At 38.0% G+C, this 27405-nt stretch overlaps 1 protein-coding gene across 2 annotated transcripts in view; it reads right to left on the bottom strand.

The window, feature by feature from the left end:
• Positions 1 to 784: 784 nt before the first annotated feature.
• OSTF1 (osteoclast stimulating factor 1) overlaps positions 785 to 27405 on the bottom strand; it is a 60777-nt gene continuing 34156 nt past the window's right edge. The window contains exons 3-11 of one of the 2 annotated variants that reach the window (XM_061425557.1): positions 23734 to 23784; positions 20828 to 20891; positions 18946 to 18999; positions 17359 to 17466; positions 16404 to 16453; positions 12661 to 12739; positions 9413 to 9511; positions 1751 to 1781; positions 785 to 1369 (exon numbers count right to left, since the gene is read on the bottom strand). In XM_061425557.1, coding sequence (XP_061281541.1) covers positions 1342 to 1369; positions 1751 to 1781; positions 9413 to 9511; positions 12661 to 12739; positions 16404 to 16453; positions 17359 to 17466; positions 18946 to 18999; positions 20828 to 20891; positions 23734 to 23784 — 564 coding nt within the window. In that variant the 3' untranslated portion in view covers positions 785 to 1341. The remainder of the gene's footprint in view (positions 1370 to 1750; positions 1782 to 9412; positions 9512 to 12660; positions 12740 to 16403; positions 16454 to 17358; positions 17467 to 18945; positions 19000 to 20827; positions 20892 to 23733; positions 23785 to 27405) is intronic. The other variant, XM_061425556.1, reaches the window with a different exon arrangement.

Genomic DNA, 27405 nt, shown 5'->3' with positions numbered 1-27405 from the left:
TATGAACTAGAGCCATGTTTAGAGAAAATAACTTACCAAAGTAAAAAACTGAATGGGGAAAAAATTTCATGGCTCATGACTCCTCCATTATGGAAAACTACAGCATCTTTCATAATAAGGAAATCATTTTTTTGTTCATCTTTCAAATCTTAAGCAAACTGTAATGAGCTGCTAAATTTTTTCACATTAAGTATAACATTGGAGAGAAAACCGAAAGTCTCACAATGTTTAAGTTTGGGATGGACACATACACACTGCTGTATTTAAAATGGATAACCAACAAGGTCCTACTGCATAGCACTGGGAACTCTACTAAATGTATGTGGCAGCTTGGATGGGAGGGGAGTTTGGGGAAGAATGGATACATGTATATATATGGCTGAGTCCCTTCCCTGTTCACCTTAAATTATCACATTGTTAATTGGCTATATCCCAATATAATATAAAAAGTTTTTTTTTTTAAGTTTACATATTTTATTAGAAATGTATCTCCTCAATGATTGCTGCCTTGACTTTAATCAAAGCAGATATATCAATAGAAGGCTGAACAGAAATTCCACTACTATGCCAAACTTGATCCCCTAACACACTGAGAATCTCCAATGTCCACACAGTTTCCATCCCACATCCCTGAAGAAGGGGAGGGGCTTAGGGAGCCCCACCTTGTCTTGTACCAACAATAAAGTACACTGTACCCAGAAAAAAAGAAAGAAATTTGGCTGCTATGACTCTTCTCTGCTAATAATACAAAATGTATTTAAAAAAAATCAAATCAGGCTTTACCTAAATATAAAAAGCTTTATTTATCAGCAAAGAGTAATACCATAAAACAGACAAAAGAAATAAAGTCTCTTAAAATGTTTATTTTTGTCAGAATAGCTGACAATTTTCTGTTAAATCTTTTGGTTTATTATTATAATAAGCATTCTTCCCTTGAAAAATCCATTCAAAATATCTCAATCCTTGAGGTAAAGAACTTTAAAAAAAAAAAAAACCTGACTTTTTTAAAGAAAAAAATTCTTAAAATTCCTTTAAGCTTGATAAATAGAAATAATCTCTTCTTGTTCTACTCTGGTGAGCAAACATGTACTTTATACAGCAAAATATCCAGTCACTTATTGGCAAACTGAAGGTGAGAACCAGTCACTTACAAGTTTTATTCAAACACAGTGCAATACTGCCACGTTCATATAGACTTTTCTTTTTTTTTTTTTTTTTTTTTTACAGTTATCAACACTCTTCTGACAAAGACAAGGTTTTGAAATGGCAAAAGCAACAGAAGTTTTAGATCTCAAAGCTCCGGAAGGGAATTAATCTGAGTCTTCATCATCAAGATAGTCCTCAGCATTGCTTAATGATCGGACTGCATCTAAAGGAATAGGGGGAAAAGCAAAACAGAAAAATTAGAAATGGCTTGGATTCTTTTTCACTTTCAAAGCTCCTAGGGGTTGTATTTCCCCCAAGGATCTTTCTCTACTTTTGCTTTCCAGTCTAATTATCAGCTTCTGCTGCCACAGAGGCTGACAGCTACATTTGTCTGCACGTTACCTAGACACGCAAAAAAGCAACAAACGTGGTGCTGAGGAGCTGTTAGTCTGCCTCCCACCACGGAACACCACCAGCCACATGCACCATGACCAACGTGGGACACGCCAGAAGCCCGTCCACCCTGACAACTGTGCTTCCAAACCTCCTCTCCCAATGACAAGTGCACAGGAGGCTTCAGCCAGTCCACAACCTGTAGCCTTACCTGAAGGCAAGGTCACTGGGTAGAAAGATAACTAATGAGGGGGGAAAAGGAAAAGAAAGAGAATGAAAACACAGAAGCTTCAGTTTCATTTTAGCAAACATTGATAAAGAATATGCAGAAGAAAAGGAAACTGAAATGAAAAATAAATAATGTTTTAAAACAGAAAGAGCTGAATCCCATCAAATGTTGTCAACCCTAAACAGAGTTCAAAAGGAAGGTATCTGATCTTTTTACCTGTTCACCTGTCCATTCAAATTCAAATAGTCTAGTCAAATTCCTACAGCAACAGCTTACACAAGGTATAGTTTTAAGGGAAAAACTGAAATGCAAGTATAAACACATTGTTACAGTTGAATAAATGTGTATTATAGCACCCAGAACATTGTCTTTAAACACTATAAGCCCCTGCTCATTGGAGATATGATTGATTCCAAGTCTGGGACAGAAACTGTAAAAGATGGACCTGAAACCCCTTCTTAAGCTATAAAGCAAGGATTCTAGCAAACACAGCATCATTTTAAAAGGGCTCAGGATCCAACCAGAAGGGGTCTCCACTAGCCAAAGGTAGGCTACCAGTAATTAACAATACTGGATCAAAACACAGCAAATATTTCAACACACACCAAAGAGTGTGTGGTTCCCTTCAAAAAATAACAGAGAACCAGCAGGTTACTTTGAAAACTCTTAAAGGGCTTTCAGGGGCAGAACTCTTACTCTGCCCCTGCTATACAAACTATTGCTCTAAGTAAGCAAACAGTTGATAAGGGGAAATTTTTCTTTATAGGATGTTCTAACTAATAACCGAGAAGGGAATGAAATTAAAATATCACCATTTTGTAACCATCAGTGAAACAATGGATCTAGACAATAATCATCCATGGATGCCAACATCACAGGACAAGTGACAAACAGATATTAATATTATGTGCCTCTGACAGAAGAACACAATTTTCTTTATTAAGTATTCTTCCCTCTACCCCTAAAAAATCTAAGTCTAACCAAGCTTCTGGACATAACACCAACTGACAAAAAGATGAGGACAGAGGAGCATGACAAACGACACCATGGAAACGCATGCTTGCCATGTCTAGACTGGGAAATTCAGGGAAATTGTCCCAATTTCTTTAACAAATAAAAAGCAAGGCCAAACAAAGAGGAAAATGAGAGGGGAAGGAAGCATTAATTGAAAAAAGCAGATAAATAAGAGACATAGCTATCATTTTGGACCCTACTTAAACTATAAATAGATAAGTAAGCAAAGAATAAATAAACATATAAAAGAAAATGGTAAATCTAGACTATAACAAGATATTTGATGATACTGTAGTTTTTTAAAGAATATGTTTAGGAAAATAATTATTTTTAAAAAGGGAGGGGCAGGGGAGAGTCAATATGAGGGATATAGAAACCAACTTATCTTACATCTTATACATGGAACAAAAAGAAAGGGAAAAGAACAAGTAGGTATAAGCAGAACAGAAGTGTGCTTCAGCGATTTCACACCAGCTTCCAAACTACTAGAAGTCTCCAGGTTGATTGTACTTGTCTCCATTCTCCTTTAAAGGAGCTCTGGAGACCTGGGAGGAAGGTATCTTCGTCTATCCCACACACACCCATGAACTTCACAACTGGCTGTGAACTGGTAGCTTTTTAAGTTAAATACAAAAAGACAAATATAGCAAAACTCTTCCCCTTTCTTTTGTACTTTGCTACTACAATCCTATGTTTTCTATATCAGAAATATTCTCTATCCTTCAATCGTTACTTTGGCACTTTGCTTTAAGCAAGAGAAAGATAACTTGCCATGGTACAAATGCTGACCAAATAGAAAGTGAGAGGTAGGCAGGCTAATAAACTCCTTCTCCTTCCTTCCTTACTTCTATAGACTCTCTGAGACACAGTTTCTCTGGAAACTTCCAATACGGCCAAGTGCTGATGATGAGCTGTATCTTCACAGCCCATCCTGGGGCATCACCATCATGGTACTCTGTCTCCCAACGGTGTTTCTCAGCCTCTCCTACCTCACTTCCATTTTTTTCTCAGTCTCACTGCCCTGGATTACACATTCCAAGTCAAGCACCAGAACTTAAGACAGACATACAAATGAATAAATAAATGATGGCGGGAAAAACACAACATGGATAAATCTCACAGACGTGTTACACGAAAAAAGTTAGACACCAAAAAGCACATACTGTTTGATTCCATTTATATCAAGTTTGAAAACAGGCAAAACTAATCTATGGTGAGAGAAGCAGGGGATGCTGAAGGAGGCTTCTGGGATGCGGGAAGTGTCCTCCATCTTGATCGGGGTTGTGGTTAGTACGCGTAAGCACAGTGGGAATTCCCTGACCGTCCAGTGGTTAGGACTCTGCACTTCGACTTCAGGGACCCAGGTTTGATTCCTCATGGGGGAACTAAGATCCCCACAAGCCTCATGATGCAGCCAAAAAACAAGAACAACAAAATTTCAGTGTGAATTAAACCAGGTTAATGAATTTAAAAAAAAAAAAGCAAAGCACAGTAAAAAAAAAAAAAAATCATCAAGATGTTCAGTTAGGATTTACATATTTTAGTTAGTATAAATTATACCCCAGCTTTTAAAAACTGGAAGAACAACTTAAAGGTTCAAGGTTCAGTCCTCAGTCATGGCCTGACCCTACCCCTATATCCTAAAGTTACTCTTCATGTTAGTGCAACATGTAAATTACCTTGTCCCTATAAGAAATTCAAGAGATACTTTCAAAAGTGGCCAACAATATGAAAATATACCTTTTCTAGTTTAGAGTTCATGGTGGCAATTAGCTATATGACCCAGAATTCAAGCTCTTATTCCAACTAGGATCAAAATACAAATTAAAAAAATTTTAACTGGATGACTGGGGGAATGAAAGAAGAAAAAAAGGAGAGAAAAAGGTAATATGAAAACTGAAATATGAAAATTCATTTCTTGGTTCTGTGTGCCAAGTCCCAAGATTATACCTCAATACTGAATTGAGTATTGCACAGATTTAGAGAGGTAGACTAAAGATACTTGGAGTAAACAGAGAAAAAGGGCATCCACCTCCCAGCCCTTTTCTACAAAGACTACAAAAAAACCTAAGGGAAAAAAGAGAAAAGTTTTGTCACCTGCTTCCTCCTGCTCATCTGGAGCCTTCTAGGTGTAGCTCTCTGGGGTCTGAGCAGGTGTGATATTTTCCTTATCTATCACAATCACACTCAATGTGCATGAGACTGATAACCTTTAACTCATAAGAAATTGGTACTCCTCAGTCAGGATGCTTTGGAGCTACTAATATAGCAATAGGAAGTCAGAGGCAGAGAAAGGAAACTAGGTCACAGTCCTTCTTCCTGACTCAACCAAGGCAGCAGGGAGTAGGAGATCTACCTCAAATAAAAGGGTTTCTCCCACACGGCTTCAAATATGGCTTCTCGGTCAAAATGTTGCTGGGGAGCACCACTCGGCTGGTAAAAACTTTCTTACTTTGTTAGTAGAACCTGTATAAATCTATGCATGAGTAATTCCTTTAAAGGACAACTTGCTCTGCCAGTGAACATTCATGGCACTGAATAATTAAGAAATCCCTAACTGCTTAATAGTATATACTATACCTGGACTGAGGTTAAATAAAAATCTGGTATAAACACTCATCTGAAATAAGGAACAAAAGGAGCAATGGATTTGTGAGGAGAACTATGATGAGAATTTGATGATAGGTAAGGAAGATGATGGGGCTTCCCAGGTGGCACTAGTGGTAAAGAACTGCCTGCCAATGCAGGAGACACTGGAGATGTGGGTTCGATCCCTGGGTGGGAAGATCCCCTGGAGGAGGACATGCAACCCACTCCAGTATTCTTGCCTGGAGAATCCCAAGGACAGAGGAGCCTGGCAGGCTGTAGTCCAAAGGGTTGCACAGACTCAGACATGACTAACGCAACTTAGCACACATGTACACAAGAAGGATGATCTGGGAAGCGCCCCTGGTAAGCCAAGAAGAGAGACAGGATGTTTGCTTTTTTTGACTGGTGAAGCCAGGAGACCAGGCAACTGACTGTACTTTACTGCTAGAAATGGACTATGGGACAGCATAATATTGACTCTTCTCATAAATCAAGGGATAGGAGAAATAAGTTTCCCAAGAATTCAAATATGAATTGGAATTTGATTCAAATGATTAAAACAGAAATGAGTATCTCATTGACCCAAGTTTGAGAACTCTGAAAATGATAATATTCTAAGGATAAAATGAAAATACATGCACTTACCCTCTATAATAGAAATTTCTTAAAAAGTTGTTTTGGTGATTCTCCACTAACAGGGATCAAACTAAACTTTGGACCCTAAAGCAATACTAAAAAAAAGTCCTGAATAATGAGTAGCAATGTGAACGCATGCAAAAGGTGAGTCTTCCATTTTTGCCCCTGCCCCCACCTCCTCACCACCGGTAGATCAGCTGGTAAAGAAACCGCCTGCAGTGCAGGAGATCCCAGTTTGATTCCTGAGTTAGGAAGATTCCCTGGAGAAGGGCATGGCAACCCACTCTAGTATTCTTGCCTGGAGAATCCCCATGGACAGAGGAGCCTGGTGGGCTGCACTCCATGGGGTCACAAAGAGTCAGACACAATTGAGTGACTAAGCACAGTTCCTTTCTAGAAAATAGTAGTAAAAATGTATCCATGGGACTTCCCTGGTAGTCCAGTGGCTAAAAATCAATGCTCCCAATGCAGGGGGACTGAATTCAAATGTTCTCTCCAACCAAGCATCCTTTTTTTAAACCCCTCTGGGTTTCTCATGGGCCAGGAGGCTAATGAAGAATGAAAGAGGGACAAAGGAGAGATGGATGGGAAGAAAAGTTCAAGGCACATCCTTCTACTCCTCCCAGCACTCCTTTTCGGAAAATCACCGTATCAGAATGAATCTGGAGGAGCACATTCAATAGGCTACATACTGAGAAGTCAAATAAACAGCCAGTTTATGAATAGTATCATGAATGGCACAAATGTGTTTAACACCTTTTCTTTCCTTTAACACACTTTCAAAACCACCAAACTGTTCAGAAGTGCATGTAAACCTTTCAAACCTCTTCTCCCACATCAATAGATATTATCTTTGAGATCATACACTCTATCTTTAAAAACCACCCACAGAACTGTGACCAGATAAGTTTCCAAAGTCTAGAATAATTTTGATCACAGCTTATTGATACCATCATTTACAACAGAAATTAAAATCATAAAACTCTTGAATACATAAATAAAAAATATTTAGCAATAACCACTCAAAAAACCTTACTCCTTGGAAGGAAAGTTATGACCAACCTAGACCAACCTAGCATATTAAAAAGGAGAGACATTACTTTGTCAACAAAGGTCCATCTAGTCTAGGCTATGGTTTTTCCAGTGGTCATGTATGGATGTGAGAGTTGGACTATAAAGAAAGCTGAGTGCAGAAGAATTGATGCTTTTGAACTGTGGTGTTGGAGAAGACTCTTGAGAGTCCCTTGGACTGCAAGGAGATCCAACCAGTCCATCCTAAAGGAGATCAGTCCTGGGTGTTCATTGGAAGGACTCATGTTGAAGCTGAAACTCCAATACTTAGGCCACCAATGGGACAAGATAGAGAACCCAGAGATTAACCCACGTATCTATGGGTACCTTATTTTTAACAAAGGAGGCAAGAATATGCTGCTGCTGCCGCTAAGTCGCTTCAGTCGTGTCCAACTCTGTGCGACCCAATGGACGGCAGCCCACGAGGCTCCCCCGTCTCTGGGATTCTCCGGGCAAGAACACTGGAGTAGGTTGCCATTTCCTTCTCCAATGCATGAAAGTGAAAAGTGAAAGTGAAGTTGCTCAGTCATATCCGACTCTTCGCGACCCCATGGACTGCAGCCTACCAGGCTTCTCCATCCATGGGATTTTCCAGGCAAGAGTATTGGAGTGGGGTGAGGCAAGAATATACAATGGGACAAAGCCTCCTCAATAAGTGGTACTGGGAAAACTGGACAGCCACATGCAAAAGAGTGAAATTAGATCACTACCTAATGCTATACACAAAGATAAACTCAAAATGGATTAAAGACGTAAATGTAAGACCAGAAACTATTAAACTCTTAGAGAAGAACACAGGCAGAACACTCAATGACATAAATCAAAGCAAGATCTTCTATGACCCATCTCCTAGATAATGGAAATTAAAAAACAAAAATAAACAAGTGGGATCTAATTAAGCTTAAATGCTTTTGCACAGCAAAGGAAACTACAAACAAGGTGAAAAGACAATCCTCAGAATGAGAGAAAATAATAGCAAGGGAAACAATTGATAAAGAATTAATTTCCAAAATATATAAGCAGTTTATACAACTCAATACCAAAAAAGAAAAGAACCCAATCAAAAAGAGGGAAAGGGACCTGAAGAGACATTTCTCCAAAGAAGATTTACAGATGGCTATGCACATGAAAAGATGCTCAACATCACTTGTTATTAGAGAAATGCAAATCAAAACTACAATGAGATACCACCTCACACCAGTCAGAATGGCCATCATCAAAAAGTCTACAAACAATAAATGCTGGAGAGGGTGTGGAGAAAAGGGAACACTTGCATTTCTGGATTGTAAACTGATATAGCCACTATGGAATACAGTATGGAGACTCCTTAAAAAGTGAAGAATAAAACCACCATATGACACAATAATCCCACTCCTAGACATATACCCTGAAGAAATGAAAACTGAAAAAGACACGAGTACCCCAATGTTCACTGCAGCACTATTTACAATAGCCAGCACATGGAACAGATGAATGGATGAAGAAGGTGTGGTACATATATACAATGGAATACTACTTAGCCATAAAAAGGAATGCATTTGAATCTGTTCTAATGAGGTGGACGAAACTAGAGCCCATTACACAGAGTGAAATGAGTCAGAAAGAGAAATATAAATATCATATACTGACACATATATATGAAATCTGAAGAGATGGCACTGATGGCTTTAGTTTCAGGGCAGCAATGGAGAAACAGACACCGAGAACAGACCTATGGACAAGGTGGGAGGGGAGGAGGGACAAGGGGAGATGTATGAAGAGAGTAACAGAAATTTACAATATCATGTGTAAAACAGATAGCCAATGGGAATTTGCTGTATGACTCAGGGAACTCAAACAGGTACTCTGCGACAGGCTGAAGGGTGGGGTGGGGAGAGAGATGGGAGAGAGGTCTGGGAGGAAGGGGACAAGGGTATACCTATGGCTGATTCTTGTTGATGTATGACAGAAAACCACAAATTCTGTAAAGCAATTATCCTTCAATTAAAAATCTAAAAATATATATATAATCTAAAACAAAAGTATGGAAACAATGGTTCTTTGATAAAAAGAAATATCTCTTTATATATATAATATAATAGAAAGCAAGGTAATTAGAACTTGATTGCAAAGAATAAAAGAAACATACTAATCACAGCAAAAGATCAATGTCTCTACAAATTTATTTTTATAGATATATTTGTCCATGTTGGAGGTTCTGATTCAGACCAAGGATATAAAATCTAACTCTAGAATCACCTGTAGAATTCAGCAAGAAAAAACTTTCCCCAATATTGAATTGATAAATCTTAAGTCGTGACGGCCTTATGAGGGAAAAGGATTAAAATCAAGTACCTGTTCCCTGCTTCTTTTTCAGGAGAGATGCACAGGCAGCATTAGTAGCCATGTCCAGGGCCAGCTTCTTCTCATTGTTTCTTAAGTCTGTTCTAGCACCTTCCCCAACACAAGAAAAGAAATTAGGTATTTTGAAGACTCTATAGTAGCAGCCAATCTTTTTTTTCTTTTTTAAGTTTCTTTTTCCTCTCTTTTCTTCAAGTTATACTGAGATATAATTGACACACAACACTATAAGCTTATGGTACATAGCATAATGAAACATCATGAAATGATTATCACAAGTTGAGTGGACACCCATCATCCCATATAGATACAAAATTAAAAGAATATTAAAAAATGTTTTCCTTGTAATGAGAACTCTTAGGATTTACTCTCTTAACTTTCTTACATAACAAACAGTAATGATGTTAGTTATAGAGCAGCCAATCCTCTTTCCATCAAAACATCGCTTTTGGCAAAACTAAGGACAGAATCATCTGACCCTAAAGTAAGCTCTTTCAGTAAAACTTTCACAAAACAGCAACAGCATATTTGGCATCTTTAATCAGGGAGCTTACTGCTGCACCTGTAATAATTATATACAATTGAAATACAGCCTTTCCTTTCAAGTCCCTGCGTGTGAAACTTTCCCTGAGAAGTTTACTGTCTCCAGGTACAACACTAGCTCAGTTAGAGTCAACGTGCCTTGCTATACACCCTTTGCCTCTTTCGTTCAAGAAGGTCTTTAGAAAAGACGATGTGAGTTGAGCTTGAGGAGATTAATATTTATCTTAAGTATACTTTCAAACATTATTAGCAGAATTAGTAAACCTTGAAATCTGGAGGCAATCTATTGTTTGCATAGCCCATCTTCCACTCACCTTTTCCCCATCTTTATTACAAATTACATCAGAATTCATAAATATATTCTCATTGTCAAAGATTTGAAAATACAGACATATGCTAAACAAAAGCTTATGTATCACTTCAGCTCTCAACTAACCCCTTCCTTCCCCATCTTCTATCTTCCACATAGGTGACCATTCCCAACAAGTGGGCATCAGCTCCCATCTCCCTTACATGCAAGAGTGCATTCACAGACACTTGTGCACACATATACAAAATCATACTACAGGTATTGGTCTAATTTTATGTGGGTTTTTTGGGTTTTTTTTTGCCAGTGGTATTTTCCTTTTTTAAAAAAACTGATGTGTGGTTGATGTATAATACTATATGTTTCAGTTGTACAACAGTGATTCACAAATTTTAAAGATTATATTCCATTTATAGTTATTATTATACACAGTACTTTGTGCCTTTTAATCCCCTAGCTCTATTTTATCCTTCCCCCTTCCCTCTCCTCACTCATAACCAATAGTTTTGATATTTTTTTGACTTGAGAATATTGCTTCACAATATTGTGTTGGCTTCTGCCATACTAGTTTTGGTTTTTTTAACTTAACAATATATCATGCTATTTGTTCCTTAGTAGTACACGAACTTATAACTCAATCTATTTAAACATTGATAATTAATCCATTTTGTGGATGTTCCAAGATTTATTTAACCACCCCTCTCTGAGAGGCACTTAGACTCTAATATTCATTATCACAATAATACTGTCATGAACCTCCTTGAAACACATCTTTTATGTATTTCTGAAGGATGTTTTTCTAGAAGTAGCATTGAAATATAAGGATATGTATGTCTTCATTCTGTTAGCTATTGTCAGATTGTCTTCCAAGAAGGCTTACCAATTTACACTTTCTGCCACAGTGTTTGAGAGTGCCATTTTCTCTACAAACACATCGTCTTTGGTAAACAAAAAATAAATGTCCTAAAACTCAAAGGCACAAAAATATCACCAAGAAAAGAAAAAAAAAAAAGGAAAAAAAGCCGAGAGAAAGCACATTTAATTAGGAATATGGTGATTGTGTGTGAAGAATCTCTCGTCAAGAGCCTGAGATCTATCCACAGCTGGGGTTATATACAAAACCTCATTCTCTCGCTGTGCTACAGGTCAAACATCCTGCGGGTTCACAGTTCTGTGATTAATCATATCTTATTTTACACTTGAGAACTCACATACATAATTTCTGTCAGGACAGGAAATGTTCAGAGACAGGATGCCAGAAAAGAAAACCATTTCAACCAGTACTGCCCAACAGAAAATTATGTGAGCCATAGATGTAATTTAAACTTTTCTAGTGGCTGCATTTTCAACATGTAAAACTCATTTAAACAATATATTTTACTTAACCCAGTATATCCAAAATGTTATCACTTCATCATGTAATCAATATAAAAATTATTGATACAGCACTTTTTTTTCCCCACTAGGTTTTCAAAACCTGATGTTCATTTTCCACTTCTAGCACATCTCAATTCAGACTGGCCTCATCTCAAGTGCTCAGCAACCTGTGTGGTTAGTGACTGCCATAGCAGACAACACAGCTCTTGGTATACTTGTGAGGGGTACTATAGAGGTCATCAAGGTGTCTGATCTCTTATTCCTAGAGTTCACATCATCAACAAACTTTAAATCGAAAACTCACAACATTGCTCCAAGGATCCCTAATGACAGTACCTCCACATGACATGCAGGCTGGGAACTCAAGTATCCTATATTAGAGCCTTAGACCAGGGTGCAGTGTGTGGTGATATCCCTGGCCCCCTATAAGGGTTAACTAAAGCTTGTGGGACAGACAGATGAATAGATGGTTGAGTCCATTATTTCAGTGTTCCTTCTGACTTGTGTAAAAATGTGGAATCAAGGCATCTTCTCATTTGCTGTACACTGAGCACCTGCTCAGCTCAAAGCAGGACACTGTGCCACAGCATCCTTTCTTATCTAATCAAGACTTGCCTGTGAGAACCCGGGGCCTCAGCAACTTTACCCACACAGCTTTCTTAGAGAGATCTCCTCTGTATGTGTGCACACACATGTATGCAAACACACACACATACCTTCCATCTAGGTCCCTTTAATCCTGAAGAAATGTAGGATTAAATCCTGCAGAAAAATAAATTCTTACTAAAAGTAACATATATAATGCTAAAGCTTACCAAACTTTTAATTTAAAATGAAAAACAGAAACCACCTCAATAATTTTATCTTATCAGAAAAACACCATGATGCAGACAGAAATCAAAATCCCGGTTATAAAATAAGAAGCCCATTATTTTCCCTGCTATTTTTAAATGGTGTAATTGGATGGAGTTTGATTTTCAGAGTGATGCAAAACCAGAAAAACTAAACACTTTACCTTTTTCCAGAAGCAACTGTACAATATCTGCATAACCCTTCCAGGCAGCAGCATGCAAAGCTGTGTCTCCCAGCTTGTTCTATGGTGATAACAAGAGAGAGTAGCATTTTTTAAAAAGAGAGTGAGGATTGAAAATATACACAAATTTAGGTTTACTCTAGCCTAAGTAAATCTAAAATGAGAATAAAGTGAAAAAACCATATAAAATTCCAAAGAGGGAAAAGAGACTCAAGAGATGAGCGATGAGTCATATGAGGAGAGGGAATGCAATGGCGGAGGAGCAACTGACTTGGCAGAGCACATGTGGAAATGCAGATGCTCACAGACGGAGATACTAGGAGGAAGCAAGCAGATCTGTCCCTGTAGAAATCAGCATGAATGAGGAATTGGAGACACTGGAGACTCTGGAGCAGGGAGGAGGCATGGAGTGAAACCAAGAGTACTGGGTGAAAGTGTTTCTACTGAGTAATTAGAACCCCCAAACCCCAGATCACCTTTCTCTCTCCTGGCTGCCAGATGACCCAGTACAGATGGTAGAATTATCATACTTTGAAATTACCCAGACAGTTTCCAAGGTTATGGAACTTGGAGGCATAAGAGAAGGTGGTAATGAGACCAGGAATTAAAAGCAGGGGGCTAGCTGAAAAACCTACACACTGAGCAGTAAGACCCCTCTCCTAGCTGCCTTTCCCTACCCCCCATACCCTCACCCCACTGCCCCAGCTTGTACATACACATATATACACACACATACACACACCCCATTGCCCCAGTGTACACACACACACACACACACAAACACAGCCCCAGTGTGTATAGTCTAGCATCTACCCCAAGAAGGAGGCTGGAGAATGCTGCTCTGATAGAGCTGAACAGCCCCAACAGAGAGGAAGAAGTGACTATTTTAACTGGCATCTGGGTATAAGCCAGAAAAACATTGAGGACCTCACCATCTCACCCTACAGAGAAACCTACCAGTCAGTAAGCCCCACAAGCACACAGAGCTTCTAGACACACTCAAACATGAATGGACAAAGGCAGTATGTATTTGAGGCACTGTGGATTGGAAAAGGTCAGTTTTCATTCCAATCCCAAAGAAAGGCAATGCCAAAGAATGCTCAAACTACCGCACAATTGCACTCATCTCACACGCTAGTAAAGTAATGCTCAAAATTCTCCAAGCCAGGCTTCAGCAATACGTGAACCGTGAATTTCCCGATGTTCATTCAAGCTGGTTTTAGAAAAGGCAGAGGAACCAGAGACCAAATTGCCAACATCCGCTGGATCATGGAAAAAGCAAGAGAGTTCCAGAAAAACATCTATTTCTGCTTTATTGACTATGCCAAAGCCTTTGACTCTGTGGATCACAACAAACTGTGGAAAATTCTGAAAGAGATGGGAATACCAGACCACCTGACCTGCCTCTTGAGAAACCTATATGCAGGTCAGGAAGCAACAGTTAGAACTAGACATGGAACAACAGACGGGTTCCAAATAGGAAAAGGAGTACGTCAAGGCTGTATACTGTGACCCTGCTTATTTAATTTTTATGCAGAGTACATCATGAGAAACACTGGGCTGGAAGAAGCAGAAGTTGGAATCAAGATTGCCAGGAGAAATATCAATAACCTCAGATATGCAGATGAGACCACCCTTATGGCAGAAAGTGAAGAGGAACTCAAAAGCCTCTTGATGAAAGTGAAAGTGGAGAGTGAAAAAGCTGGCTTAAAGTTCAACATTCAGAAAACGAAGATCATGGCATCTGGTCCCACCACTTCATGGGAAATAGATGGGGAAACAGTGGAAACAGTGTCAGACTTTATTCTGGGGGGCTCCAAAATCACTGAAGATGGTGACTGCAGCCATGAAATTAAAAGACACTTACTCCTTGGAACGAAAGTTATGGCCAACCTAGATAGTATATTGAAAAGCAGAGACATTACTTTGCCAACAAAGGTCCATCTAGTCAAGGCTATGGTTTTTCCTGTGGTCATGTATGGATGTGAGAGTTGGGACTGTGAAGAAAACTGAGTGCCGAAGAATTGATGCTTTTGAACTGTGGTGTTGGAGAAGACTCTTGAGAGTCCCTTGGGCTGCAAGGAGATCTAACTAGTCCATTCTGAAGGAGATCAGCCCTGGGATTTCTTTGGAAGGAATGATGCTAAAGCTGAAACTCCAGTACTTTGGCCACCTCATGTGAAGAGTTGACTCACTGGAAAAGACCGTGATGCTGGGAGGGATTGGGGGCAGGAGGAGAAGGGGATGACAGAGGATGAGATGGCTGGATGGCATCACTGACTCGATGGACGTGAGTCTGAGTGAACTCCAGGAGTTGGTGATGGACAGGGAGGCCTAGCGTGCTGTGATTCATGGGGTTGCAAAGAGTCGGACCTGACTGAGCAATTGAACTGAACTGATTTGAAGAAAGATCAAAACCAAACTAACAGATCTCAGAGGGAAAAGATACAGTACAGTGAATAGCAGGAAATGTTTTTAAATATGTATATAATTGCTTTACTGGTAAGCGGCCTGCAGTGACCTCTAAAAATGGTTCGCTATTCACCTGACCCAGAAAACCCCGGAAAAACCTGGAAAAACCCAGAAATCATGCAAATCAAGAGGTTCAAATCCTCATGTTCACTTTCAGAACACTCATGAAACTGCCCAGGCTACTAAGGGCATGCATATCCAAAAAGCCACCTAAGAGGTGAAGAATGTTGCTTTCCAGAAGAATATTGCTTTACAAAAAAATGTTGCTTTCCAGAAGCAACCTGTGCCATTCTGTCGTCACCACGGTGGAGTTGGTAGGTGTGCTCAGGCCAAACAGTGAGGCAGTCGGTGGTCGAAAAAGAGTGCTGAATTATTACTGTTCATGCTCAAAAATACAAGTGATTCAACCCAGAATTCTATCAGCCAAATAATCAAGCCCAAGCTCCCCTTTCTCAGGAAGCTATTGAAGGTGTTCTTTAACTAATGGAAGACACAGGGTTTAGAAAAGTGAGGACACAACACAGGAGGGCAGTGAAGGGTTTCCCAGGAAGACATCAAAGAGTAGTAGAGATCAAGTTGCTCCAATCAGAGGATGAAGATGGAGGCCTTCAGTATGATTCCAGAAAGAAAAACAAGAAAGCAACTATCATATACATTTTAGAAAAGTATATCAAAAGAGTACAAAACAGTGTAGAGGTCTTTGTTGGATACAAAAAAAAAGTACTAAATAAAAGGCTATAAATACAGAAACAAAAGAAATTATATAAACAGCGAACAATATTGAAACAGCCACAATACCATGAGCATCATATAGTAATATAACCAAAAATTATGATATATTAGGAGAACCAAAGGAGGAGAGATTGGAAGTTGGGTGGTGGAAGATGACAGGCTGTTGACAAGTATGGATCGCTCTACCTACCAGATAGGATCCCAAAACACTTATGAAGATGGTGAATTGTGAGACAGCTCCACAAACATATTTCTCAGTAATGTGAAGATTAAGAGGAAAGCACCAAAAGCTTAAAGTGATATACTAGGAGGAGTGTGGCAGGCATTCTGAGCTTTATACAGTTTGCACTTTAATGCAAAAATAATTTTTAACTATGTGCTTGAAGTATTTAAACGTTTTATGAAAGATAATAAATGGGAAAAATTGAGTTTCAAGACGTCGACAGGATTTTACACACCTATAAGCTGTACTATGAGAGCAAAGCAAGCGGGTTAAACGATTTCTATGTAAGCAAACTCACCTGTTGGTTCAGTTCAATGTTTGGTTGAGTAAACAGCATTTCCACTATATCTGAAATTCAAATAGAAACAATCTTTTTTAAAGAACGGGAATAAAAGCCTGATAAGACTCTGTATAATAATTTTAAAAGGATTCTTTTTAGAAGAATCTTCAAAAAACTCCTTATCACAAATTTTTCAACCTTTATGTAAATAGAAGACTTAAGACTCTAAAAAACAGAGTTATTTAGGGATAACTTTTTTCAAATATTTTGGCTTTTGCATTGTCACATGACATCTGTGATAGGAATATTTTTACACTTGCTGGGGTACCTAAAATTCATATCACTAATTTGTGCTTAAATTTTCCTTTGGCCATGCTATTTAACTTTTTGGATTCTTTGTTTCCCAATACTATTGGGATTATTTTCTGTGTGTTGTAGGGAGAGGGAGCAAGAGAGTAGGTTGCGGTAGATTCTCCACCAGGCTGAAATACATCCAGAAATTCCATCTGTCATTATTATTTATTGTAAGAGAGAAAGTTATCAACTGAATCACCAACTCAAGCAAATGCTATCTTTCTCCTAAACCTTAAACTTAGAATGTAAATCCTAAAAGCTTTGGGGGATAAACTAAGCCAGAGGAGTCAATTGTGGCCCTTGTTTCAGTGAGGTTAGACAGTGGGGTGTGTTTTTCTATTACTGTTGTTTTCCTTTTCTTGTTGCTCTTCCAAGCCTGAGAGAGGAAAGGAAGCTTTCACTCTTTTAAGTGGAAAGGTGCCCACAGTGAGGCTGACCAGTCACATTCCACCTACAGTTTTACAGAACTTTCAGGAACTGGGCTTTTAAAAGGCTGATGTTCGGAAGAATTTAAAAAGAATAAGCAAGTTTTCTTTTTCATTTCTGTAACTCTGGCTCCCCTGGATGAAGCACATTTTCAGTGGCAAAGACATTCACGGTAACAAACAAAACGCAATACCTCTGTGACCCCCGTGACAAGCCCAGTAGAGGGCAGTGCTTCCAGCTTTGTCCAAACCGTTAACACCCACTCGGTTGTCCAGACACTCTCTCAACCAGCTCAAGTTGCCTGAAAACATTTTATAATTATAAAAACACATGAAAAATATTCTCATTTTTTTGTTTTGCTTTTAAATCAATTTCATCCTGCCTAAATTTGTATTTGCAAAGGATTAGTCAGCAAGTCTGAAATTAAAACCTGCCCTTGTAATGCATTCTCTATGGTGCATCTTGACTTCCAGTTTATTAATGGAAAGCATTCACATCAATTTTTAATGGTAGGTTAATGGGAACAGTTGCTAAAATGGGTCTATTTAAGGTATTTTTACACTGTGGAAAAAACTGTTTTTCCTTTGTGAATTCCTAAAACTTTGAGGAGGAAAAAAAAAACAATCAAACCTAAGAACAAGCAGACACTACTCATATTCATATTTAAAACACACTTTCAGTTCCTACAAGGACATAAAAACTAAATAACCTACTCTAAGTGCTGTTCTTTATGTTAAAGTATAGCTATTAATTTAAAATCCTCTGGCTAAATGCCCTAAATATTTACTTAAAAAAATTTTTTTAAATATCTAGAAATTTTAAAATGTCGATTTAGTAGTTATATTTACACATAATCCTAAACCAATAATTTCCTTTTATATACTCAGATTTCAAGAAAATCTAAAATTAAATGGGAGCTTACTGTAGCCTGACAAAAACCCCCCATTATCTTAGGGCAGGGTTCTCAACAGTGGCCCAAACTGACACTTGGCATTGGAGGATTCTCTGTTATGGGAGCAGTGCCGTGCACTGCAGGGTGTTGAGTGACACCCCCAGCCTGTACCCAAAAGGTGCCAGCATCCCTCGAGATACTGCCAAATGGCCCAAAGTCTGAAGAGAGGAATTACCCTTCAGTGGAGAACCACTGATCAATAGGATCAAGTCCCATGTACTCTATAACATCTTACAGAAAAAATCCAAACACTTTTTGGCCAGCCCAATTCAAATCCCATCTCCGGTGGCTCCCTTCCTCCCCAAGTCCATCCTCCCATACATACCAGCCCTATACCAACACTCTCCCAGAGCCTAGACCCCTGAGAAGCCCCAACCCTCTGCCCAGAATGAGGCCAGTTACTCACTCTGGCCTCTAGAGCCTGTTTAACTGACCCACACTTCAACAACGGTCCTTATCACGTCTTGTAAAGATGTGCTTACACACATCTCTGCCTGCTAGATTCTAAGCTCTGAAAGTCACAGACCATGCCTTTCCACTTGCCACTAAGCGCAAGGCAGGTAAGGGGCTCAAAAGTATTTGTTGACATTTTAAAAATTAAAATCACACATTTCTGTAAAGTGAAAGAAGGCAGAATGGAGCCTGTCTTTGTGGGAGGCAAGGATTTAACTAGGAAAGGAACTTTCTGGGATAATGCAAATGTTCTGGATCTTGACCTGGGTGTTGGTTACACGGGTGTATACATTTGTCAAAAGTCATCAAACTATATAATTATTATCTGTGTGTTTTACAGTACTGTTTATCTCAATCAAAAAGAATCATACCTACCTCTTTTTGCAGCTTCATGCAATGGGTTGTCAATGGATTCTGCCTGCTCGGCCACTAGATTGAAAAGAAAAAGTGCAAATCAATGCTGAGAAGGCCACTCAAAGGATATTGTGAAACCAGCTTAGTACCCAAGCTTCAGAAATGCCAGGATCTTTCCACCATACAGCTACCCTGACTTACTGTGGATTTTAAAAATGGCAGAAAATCAAAGTGATGTTTTATGCTTTGAAAGAAGCTAAATGTGTCAAAAGAAACCAAGTTAAGACAATAACACAATTAACTGGGAGTATAAACAGAAATAAGTGCAGTAATTAATTCGAAGTATAAATAAAAACAACCGACATGAACTTGGGCAAACTCCGGGAGATGGTGAGGGACAGGGAGGCCTGGTGGGCTGCAGTCCATGGGGTCGCAGTAGTTGGACACTACTGGACAACTGAACAACAATAAATAAAAACACACAGATCCAAGGCCTGCATACTAGCTTGCTCAAATATTTCAACAAGAAATTTAGTCAGGAAACTGCAAAAGCATTCGAGATTCATTTTTACATTCTTTAAAAACACCCTGCTTTGAAGATGGCTGAAAATAATTGTTTCCCTTGTATGCATGCATAAGAGGGGTGGGGCAAAGCAGAAATATTTTGCTTTCTGTATTCAGAAAGGGCAATCAGCACAATCAGCACGCCTACCTGCCTCTAAGAAAGGTGTGTTCACTGCTGTCACAGAATCAGCAGGAGTGACCACATGAAGACTGTTGCTCAAATGAGACTTCAGATGCACCCCTCCCACCAGAGGGCTGTAACTGGACACTCCCTTGGCTACCAGGGATCTAGCAACTGAGGAACATATTGCACCCTCGGTGTCTCTGAGCAGCTGGGAAGGGAGTGCACAGAAGTTGTTTATTTGGGATTTCAAAGAGGAGTGTAGAAATGTTTAAAGCCTTTTAAAATCCAGAATGATATGGCCCTTAGACCAGGTAAGTGAGGCCCCTGTGTGAAGGGCTTAGCCTCACTCATTTCCCTTCTCCCTCCCCTTTGCTCCCCTCCACTCCTTTCCTCTGTCTCCTCCCCTCCCCTCCTCTCCTTTGCAATCTTCCCCTCTCCTCCTTTCCCCTCTCCTCCCCTAGGAACTGTGAAGTGCTTCCTAGAAATTTCGTAAGTCACCTTACAGTGTTTGGAACTAGTGCCTGATGCAAGCACTATTGGTCCAAGGATATATCTAATTAAAATGTCCAAAGGAACCTTGGAAGTGATTTGAATCAAACTTCTCATGATACAGATGGAGAAATGGTCCCACGGGCACCAGATAAGTCCCTTAAGTAAGGTCCCTCATTGTTAGGAGTAGAAGAAGAATTAAAAACCAGGACCCTTGGTTTATCAATTTGTGTACACTTTTTACTTTGCAGATTTCTATCAAAGTCTGCTTTGTCCTCCTTGCAACTAGAAGTGGCTTCATGGCAAGGGCCCACGTCTCACTGTGCTATTATTCATTTAATGAACATCACTGCCCCAGACATTAATTAACATAACAAGGCAAAGTAACTTACTAAAGAAAGGGCTAGTCTAAAAAACAAAAGAGAAAGTAAAAAAAAAGAAAAATGTTCTAACCTTGAATAAAGTAAAGCCAAAAGCATTTCCCTGGAAACCTTAAGTTCTTTCAAGAATGTTACAATGGGCATTTTCTTAAGCCAAAGAGTCAAGTTCAAGCACCTCCAGGGTCCATGACCACTCTATTAAGAGAAGGCTCAGAGTAGAAAATGTCTCAGACTAGCAATGACTCCATCAATTTCTCAGCCATAGGAGAAAGCAGAAAGGTCTCAGGAACCAGATAATCGAGAATGCACAGAATATAGCCCAAGAAAGCCACTGCAGCCATCTTACCATAGTTGCTTGGGATCAGTCCAGTCCTGCCTTTGCAGGTACCTTTCCACCAATTGGTATCACTCTGGTGAAAGAAGAGTTAAATTAAGTGGCACCAAATCCAGTTTACATTCAATCACTATTAAAACCATGTGGCTCATGCTGGCCTCATTTTAGCCTTTTCAAAGGCTAGAGCAAGAGATATTTTTGTCTTCTTTTAGATAAAATACACGCTTCCAATTCAAATGTGGAGTTACTGCTTTGAACAGTAATTCCATCGGCCCTGGTCACATTGATCAAGCTTCTTGTTTCCTTACTTATGGTTATCCATTCCCTTTATCATTAAATTACAAATATACACACATCTGCCTGTAACAAATCAAATACACTTCAATCGAAGAGTTCCAATGTTCAAACAAATCACACAAAGATAATATGAAAGAGAAGTAAAACAATTATGTTTAGTTCAGACTATCTATAGGATTTTTTTTGCCCAAAGTCTAATTTCTTAGTCTCAAGATCATAAAAAAAATGCAAACCTGTACGGAACCTACACATAGCCATTTCTTAACTGCATGAATTATTTACTCATAGCCAATACTGTTTAATGTATTACCTCACTTACAACTCCCCTCCCCTTCAGATTATTCTGAAATAAATTCTAGACATCATCTTCTTTATCTGTAAATATTTCAATATGATTCTCTAAAAGATAAGGACTTTCTCAAAGACATAATGATAATACCATTATCACAGCTTAGAGTTTTTTCCACAATTCCTTAATATCATCAAATATGTACAATATTCAAATTTTCTGATATGTCTCATAATAAGGCCAAACACTATGACTGGATGATTTGTCTCTTACGTCTCTTTTAGTCTATATTTTCCCCCTTCACTTATTTTTTTTTTCACTCCTTCACAATATGCTTGTTGAAGAAAATAGTTTGTTCTGAAGAGTTTCAAATAGTCTGGATTTTGCATGTTGCATCCCTTGTTATAAAAAAAATGTGCTCCTTTGCACCTTGTATTGTTTAAAAAGTGTTGATTAGTTCTAAAGGCTTAATTAGATTCAGATTCAACTTCAGCAAGATTATTTCATCTGTAGCATTGATTCTTCCATCAGGAGACATTCAGTGTCTAGGTCTCTCTATTTGTAGCATTAGTAACCAATGATGAGCATTTGGATCCATTATTTCATAAGGCTTGCAAATGGTGACATTCTAATTCTATCATTCCTTCTTCATTTAAATAACTAGTATGCACTTGCATGCTCAGTGCCTAAGCTGTGTCTGACTCTTCGGAAACCCGTGGACTGTAGCCCGGCAGGCTCTCCTGTTCATGAGATTGCCATTTCCTCCTCCAGGGGATCTTCCCGACCCAGGAATTGAACCCGTGTCTCCTGCATTGCAGGTGGATTTTTTTACTGCTGAGCCACCAGGGAAGCCCTTAAATAACTAGAATATTACTTTAAAGACAAACTTTTCCTCATCAACTCTCACGTGACCCGGAGATAAAGTTCATAAAGAAAAGGCAGAACAAATATTGATTCTTTTCCTTAACAGTTGCCAGAATAAAAAGTTGGTTCCCTAGCATTCTCTCAGGTTGACCAATGATGTTTAGTTTTGTTTTTAAGTACCATTAGGAGCTCATGAATTTAAACAGAGTAGATGTATTTCAATCCTTGGGATTGTTGCCCTAACTGATTGCTAAAATTGTCCTATCTTTGACTAGTGGCAGCCTCTTCTATTTAGTTCCAGTGTTTTTCCAGTGTGACCCTCATAGTCTTTGCTGGCTTCCTTGCTTTCTAATAGGAAGATGTCCTGGGCTTATCTTATACCTCTGCTGCTCTCAACCTAGTACCAGACATTTTTCAAAAGAACTTTTTTTCTTTTAATGGGAAATATATTATTATCAGGATGGTCTTTTTTTTTTTTTTTCACCTATTCAAAGGACAGATTAAGAAATATTTTTGTTTCTTTTAGGTAAAAAACAACACACTTTGAATTCAAATGTAAAGCTACTTAAGTTCATTGATCTTATATCTATCTATATACCCTTTCTTGCAGACTGAAACTCCCAGTTTTCTACATCATTGACCTAATGACTCATTTGCTCTAAACTGCAACATGCTTGCAGCAATCTCAGAATAACAATACCAACATTTCTCCAACAACATCATGATTAAAAACAGTCTATAATGTGGGGGCAGCAGTTCTTTCTGTTCCTTATATTATCTGACTAGAGATATTCAGTCAAAATGCCGAGTTTTAAAGTCAATTGAAATAGTTCCTTTCTGTGTGTTCTACCTCTCTGGGATACAACTAAGTTCATTTGATTCATTCTGCTTTTCATTTTCAGGTACTGCTTTTTTATCATTCAATTTTATAACTACACAAAAGTTTTACAGGATTACAAAGTGTGCTCTCCAAAACAAGATGTAATTTTTTTACAAGTCTCTATTCCGTCTATATATTTCCTCCATTCTATTTCCCTTTCCTTTCAGAGAGGAAACTACTTTTTAAAAATGTGTAACTCTTCCGTTGACTTTTTATTTTAAATTGAGGAAAATAAGTATACGTATATCCTCTCATCCTTTTTTAGATAAGAAAAGGCACACTATCTGCAATTTTTTCACCTTGCTGTTTTTCACTTAAATTACCCCATAATATTATATAGAGATATTCCTCACTCCTTTTTATGGCTGAATAATACTTTCTTTGTATATACAGCAAAGTTCATTCAACTATTTTCCTACTGATGGACATAAGGGTTACTTCCGATCTTATGCTATTACAAATTGTGTTAAGTGAATCGACTTGGGTGTATGTATTTCTATAAAGCTGTACATGTAAATAATGTACTGAAAAATAGTCTTATATATCTTTAATTCATGCCTGGTATGAAAAAATATTAACTGGGCTTACCATGTCAGTAATGTAGATAATATCACCTTCTTCAAAGTACAATTCATCCGGCTGAAGAAAAAAAAACTTTAAGTTTTACTCTATGCGATTTTTTTCATGAATTAGAACACAATCATGAAAATAATTACATAAATTCCAAATCCTAAAATGTCCTTATAGGCAGCATAGATTTTTACATACTTAAATCTGCACATAACCACATAACAAAACATTATTGATAAATTAACATACGTATAAGGTGAATCTTCCCATGAGAAGCTTCAAAGATTTAACATAACAAATAAGAATTCCCAGCTCCACAAACACACATACACACATCTTATTTTCCTGCACAATAAAAGAAAGGCACTTTTATGCCAAAACAGGATTATTAATAAAAGTTTCTTACTATAAAAATTTCAAATGGTGATATATATATTTTCATAAAAGGATCAATGTCTACAATTAAAACCATGAAAAAACAGCTGGAAGTTTGGCTCTCTCCAAAATGATTAGGCTTCAAATCTAAACATTTTCATATCAACATCACTATCTCCTTATTTTGAGAAAACCATTACCTTATCTCTTCATGCTCGGAGAGAATGAACATCTCATATATGAAAACAGTTAATAAATAATTCAACCATTAATAAAGCTAAAGAGCTGAAAGATATGAAGCAGTAACTCAGTCTGGACCACAAGCAGTTCTAAAGGGTTAATTGATTACATGGACAATATGTGCTTTTGGACCAACCAAACTCTTTGAATAAAGCCAGGCACTTTGATTAAACATCTTCTTTTTCCCATCAGTAGATAACATTTATCAGCATAACTTTATTAAATTAAATGATGGCTAGGGAGTTCCCGGGTCGTCCAGTAGTTAGGACTCAGTGCTTTCACTGCCATGGCCCAGGTTCAATCCCTGGTCAGGGAACTAAGATCATGCAAGCCACGCAACCAAAAAAAAAAAAAAAAAAATTATACACAGACATATATATAATATCTATTGAGAGCAAGTTTCATATATTGGGAAATGTTTACATTACCATATTGAGTGAAAAGTGTAGGGCACAAAATTTCACACTGGATAAGATCAAAATTATGAATAAAATTCTATAATGAGCATGGACTACTTTCATAATTTTGGTGTGAAAAATATTTTTTAAAGGCTTTGATATTTTTGATTATGGTTACTATTCCATACAAATAACAATTATGCTAGTGAAACAAATTTTACTTCACTCTTTCATTTTCCTTTTGTTGAGCTCTCTCAGCTGCAGACTTGGGCAGTAAATGTGACTCTGTACCAGTAGTTTATTTAGTTTCAGAGATAATCTCTATTATTATTTTATTTTCCTTGAATATAAATGAATAGTATATCATGCTTTAAGCAACCACAATTCATAAATATTTAGATGCAATATGCATTCATATATAAAATAGCAAACGATTAAGGAAACCAAAAAATGTCTGAGTTCTTCTAGAAAGCACTTCCTGAAACATCTGTTGAATTTACACTTCGATCTGCAGACACTAGACTTACACATAGTATATCTATGCAAAATCAGCTGAACCTATGTAGATTAATGGCATACATTTTAAAATTACTGCAAATAGGCATTTAGAAGAAAGAGAGTAAAGCCTTCTAAGATTTTCTCTAATCTTTCTCCAAAATGCTCTGATGATCTATGCTCAATATTACAACCAATGTGTGATGGAAATAATAAGTAATTAGAGAAACAAACTATTTACTTTAGGAGTTCCCTTCTGCAAACTGGCTTACTTGTCAGAGGCCAGAAAGGGAACTCACTTTCCACCACAGCATCCCCGGCAGGACACAGCGGCCACCCCTACAAAAGTAAGATTGGCCTTCGTTGGCAATCTGAATAGACTCTCTCTCCTTTAGATGACAGTAAAGAATGGGAGGAGAGCAAAAAGCAGAATGTAAGGAAGTAAAGAAAACAGGGTATATGTGAAAACTTCGCATTTTTTTGGAGTAACTGAGTTTCTAAGAGTTCTGAAAGACTTCAATGTCTTGAATAGAAGTTAACCTTGCCCACTTATGTCTAATAATGAATCCTCCTCAATCAGTGCTTATGTGTAAGTGACACAGTCATCTCTACCGACAGTTCTGACCTTCTAAAATCACAAAGGTCAAGTTTGCCTAAATTTCCACAAAGATCATTCACCCTTGAAAAAAAGGTACATTTTAACAAAGAACCAAACAAATGACTTAAAAAGAAACAAAGAACACAGAGTCACACAGACACACACACACACACACACATATACACACACGCGCGAGTCCCTGTTATTAGTCTTCATCATAAAAAGGAATAAAGCCTGGAAGAGTGGGAGGTAAGCATTTAATGGGTACAGGGTTTTCCTTGGGGATAACAAAAATATTTTGGAAATAGACAGAGGTGACAGCTCCCCAACATTGTGACTGTACTAATGTCACTGAACTGTTTATTTTAAAGTGGTTAGTTTTATGTGAATTTTACCTCAATATTTTAAATTGTATGGTCTCAAATAATTATTGTCATTCATGGTTTGGTAAAATGCATGATTTGTAAAATGTCACCAAGTACAGTCATTTCAAAACTTCTCAGCGCTATTTCAGATTTTAAATTAATGAATGCTGTTCAGTAGCGGTGTCTGCCTCAGCCATGTATTAGATCAGACTTATTTTTCAACTAAGGCAGCAACAATAGGCAGTCGATTTCAGTCAGGTAGAAAAAGTGTTGCTATTTTTCAGCCAGAGAAAAGAGAATGGATGGTTTATTTTCTTTTTAATCAATAGCTCCCAGCACACAATGCTACTCTCTAGTAAGAGTAAAATATCTTCTTGCAAAGAAACTAGGAGCAGTTTTCCCTAACTGAGCTAAGGAGGTGCTCCATCAAATTCTTCAGACTGCTGGCAGTATAGACAACAAGGCAATTTCATGGTTTTAAAAGTTAGATTTTTATCTCCAATATTCATATTTTCCATTAAGAAACCACTTGTGGGACACTTAATGTAAACTGTTCAATGAGGATCCACTTTTAAATTCCTGGCATCATATTCACGGAATATGATGGGAAAAGAGTGACACAATCAAGTAAGCACTTCTCTATTTCCAGTTTGTTCTTTGGTTTTTAACCATATTTTTTTTCCTGTCTCCTACTTGTTGGCCACTGGGATGTTATGGCGATGAGTACAAACTTGGTAATGTATATCCTTGTTCCTATTCCATATATTCTTGGTAACATATAATTCTCAAGGCATTAATTTTCTTGGTTTATGCAAATATATATTTTATGAAAATTTTTGGAAAGACTGTGACATCCTTTTAAAATTTTTCACTTTTGTCAATCTGGAGTCCCAAGAATTAATAAAAGAAAAAAGATCAAATTCACTACAGATGCTTTCATTAGCACTTTATAGTACTACCATGTGCCAGGCACTGACCTGGACACTTATAATCTCACCAGCAACACTGTGAAGTGGGTGCTATTCTTATCATCACATTAGAACTGAGGAGCTTGTCCAAGGCCACACAGCAGGTACACAGTAGACACTGAACTTGAACCATGACAGGCAGATTCTGGGGTCCCTGTCCTTCAGTGCCACCTCTGCTTTCTGTCATACCGGAGCATCTTGCATAGCCATTACTGGTTGCCATGGTGTCATGACCAGGATAAAAGGCAATG

This window comes from Bos javanicus, chromosome 8 (assembly GCF_032452875.1).
Source record: "Bos javanicus breed banteng chromosome 8, ARS-OSU_banteng_1.0, whole genome shotgun sequence".
Lineage (NCBI taxonomy): Eukaryota > Metazoa > Chordata > Mammalia > Artiodactyla > Bovidae > Bos > Bos javanicus.
Note: the sequence above shows the minus strand (reverse complement) of the source record. Positions and strands in the feature narration are given on the sequence as shown.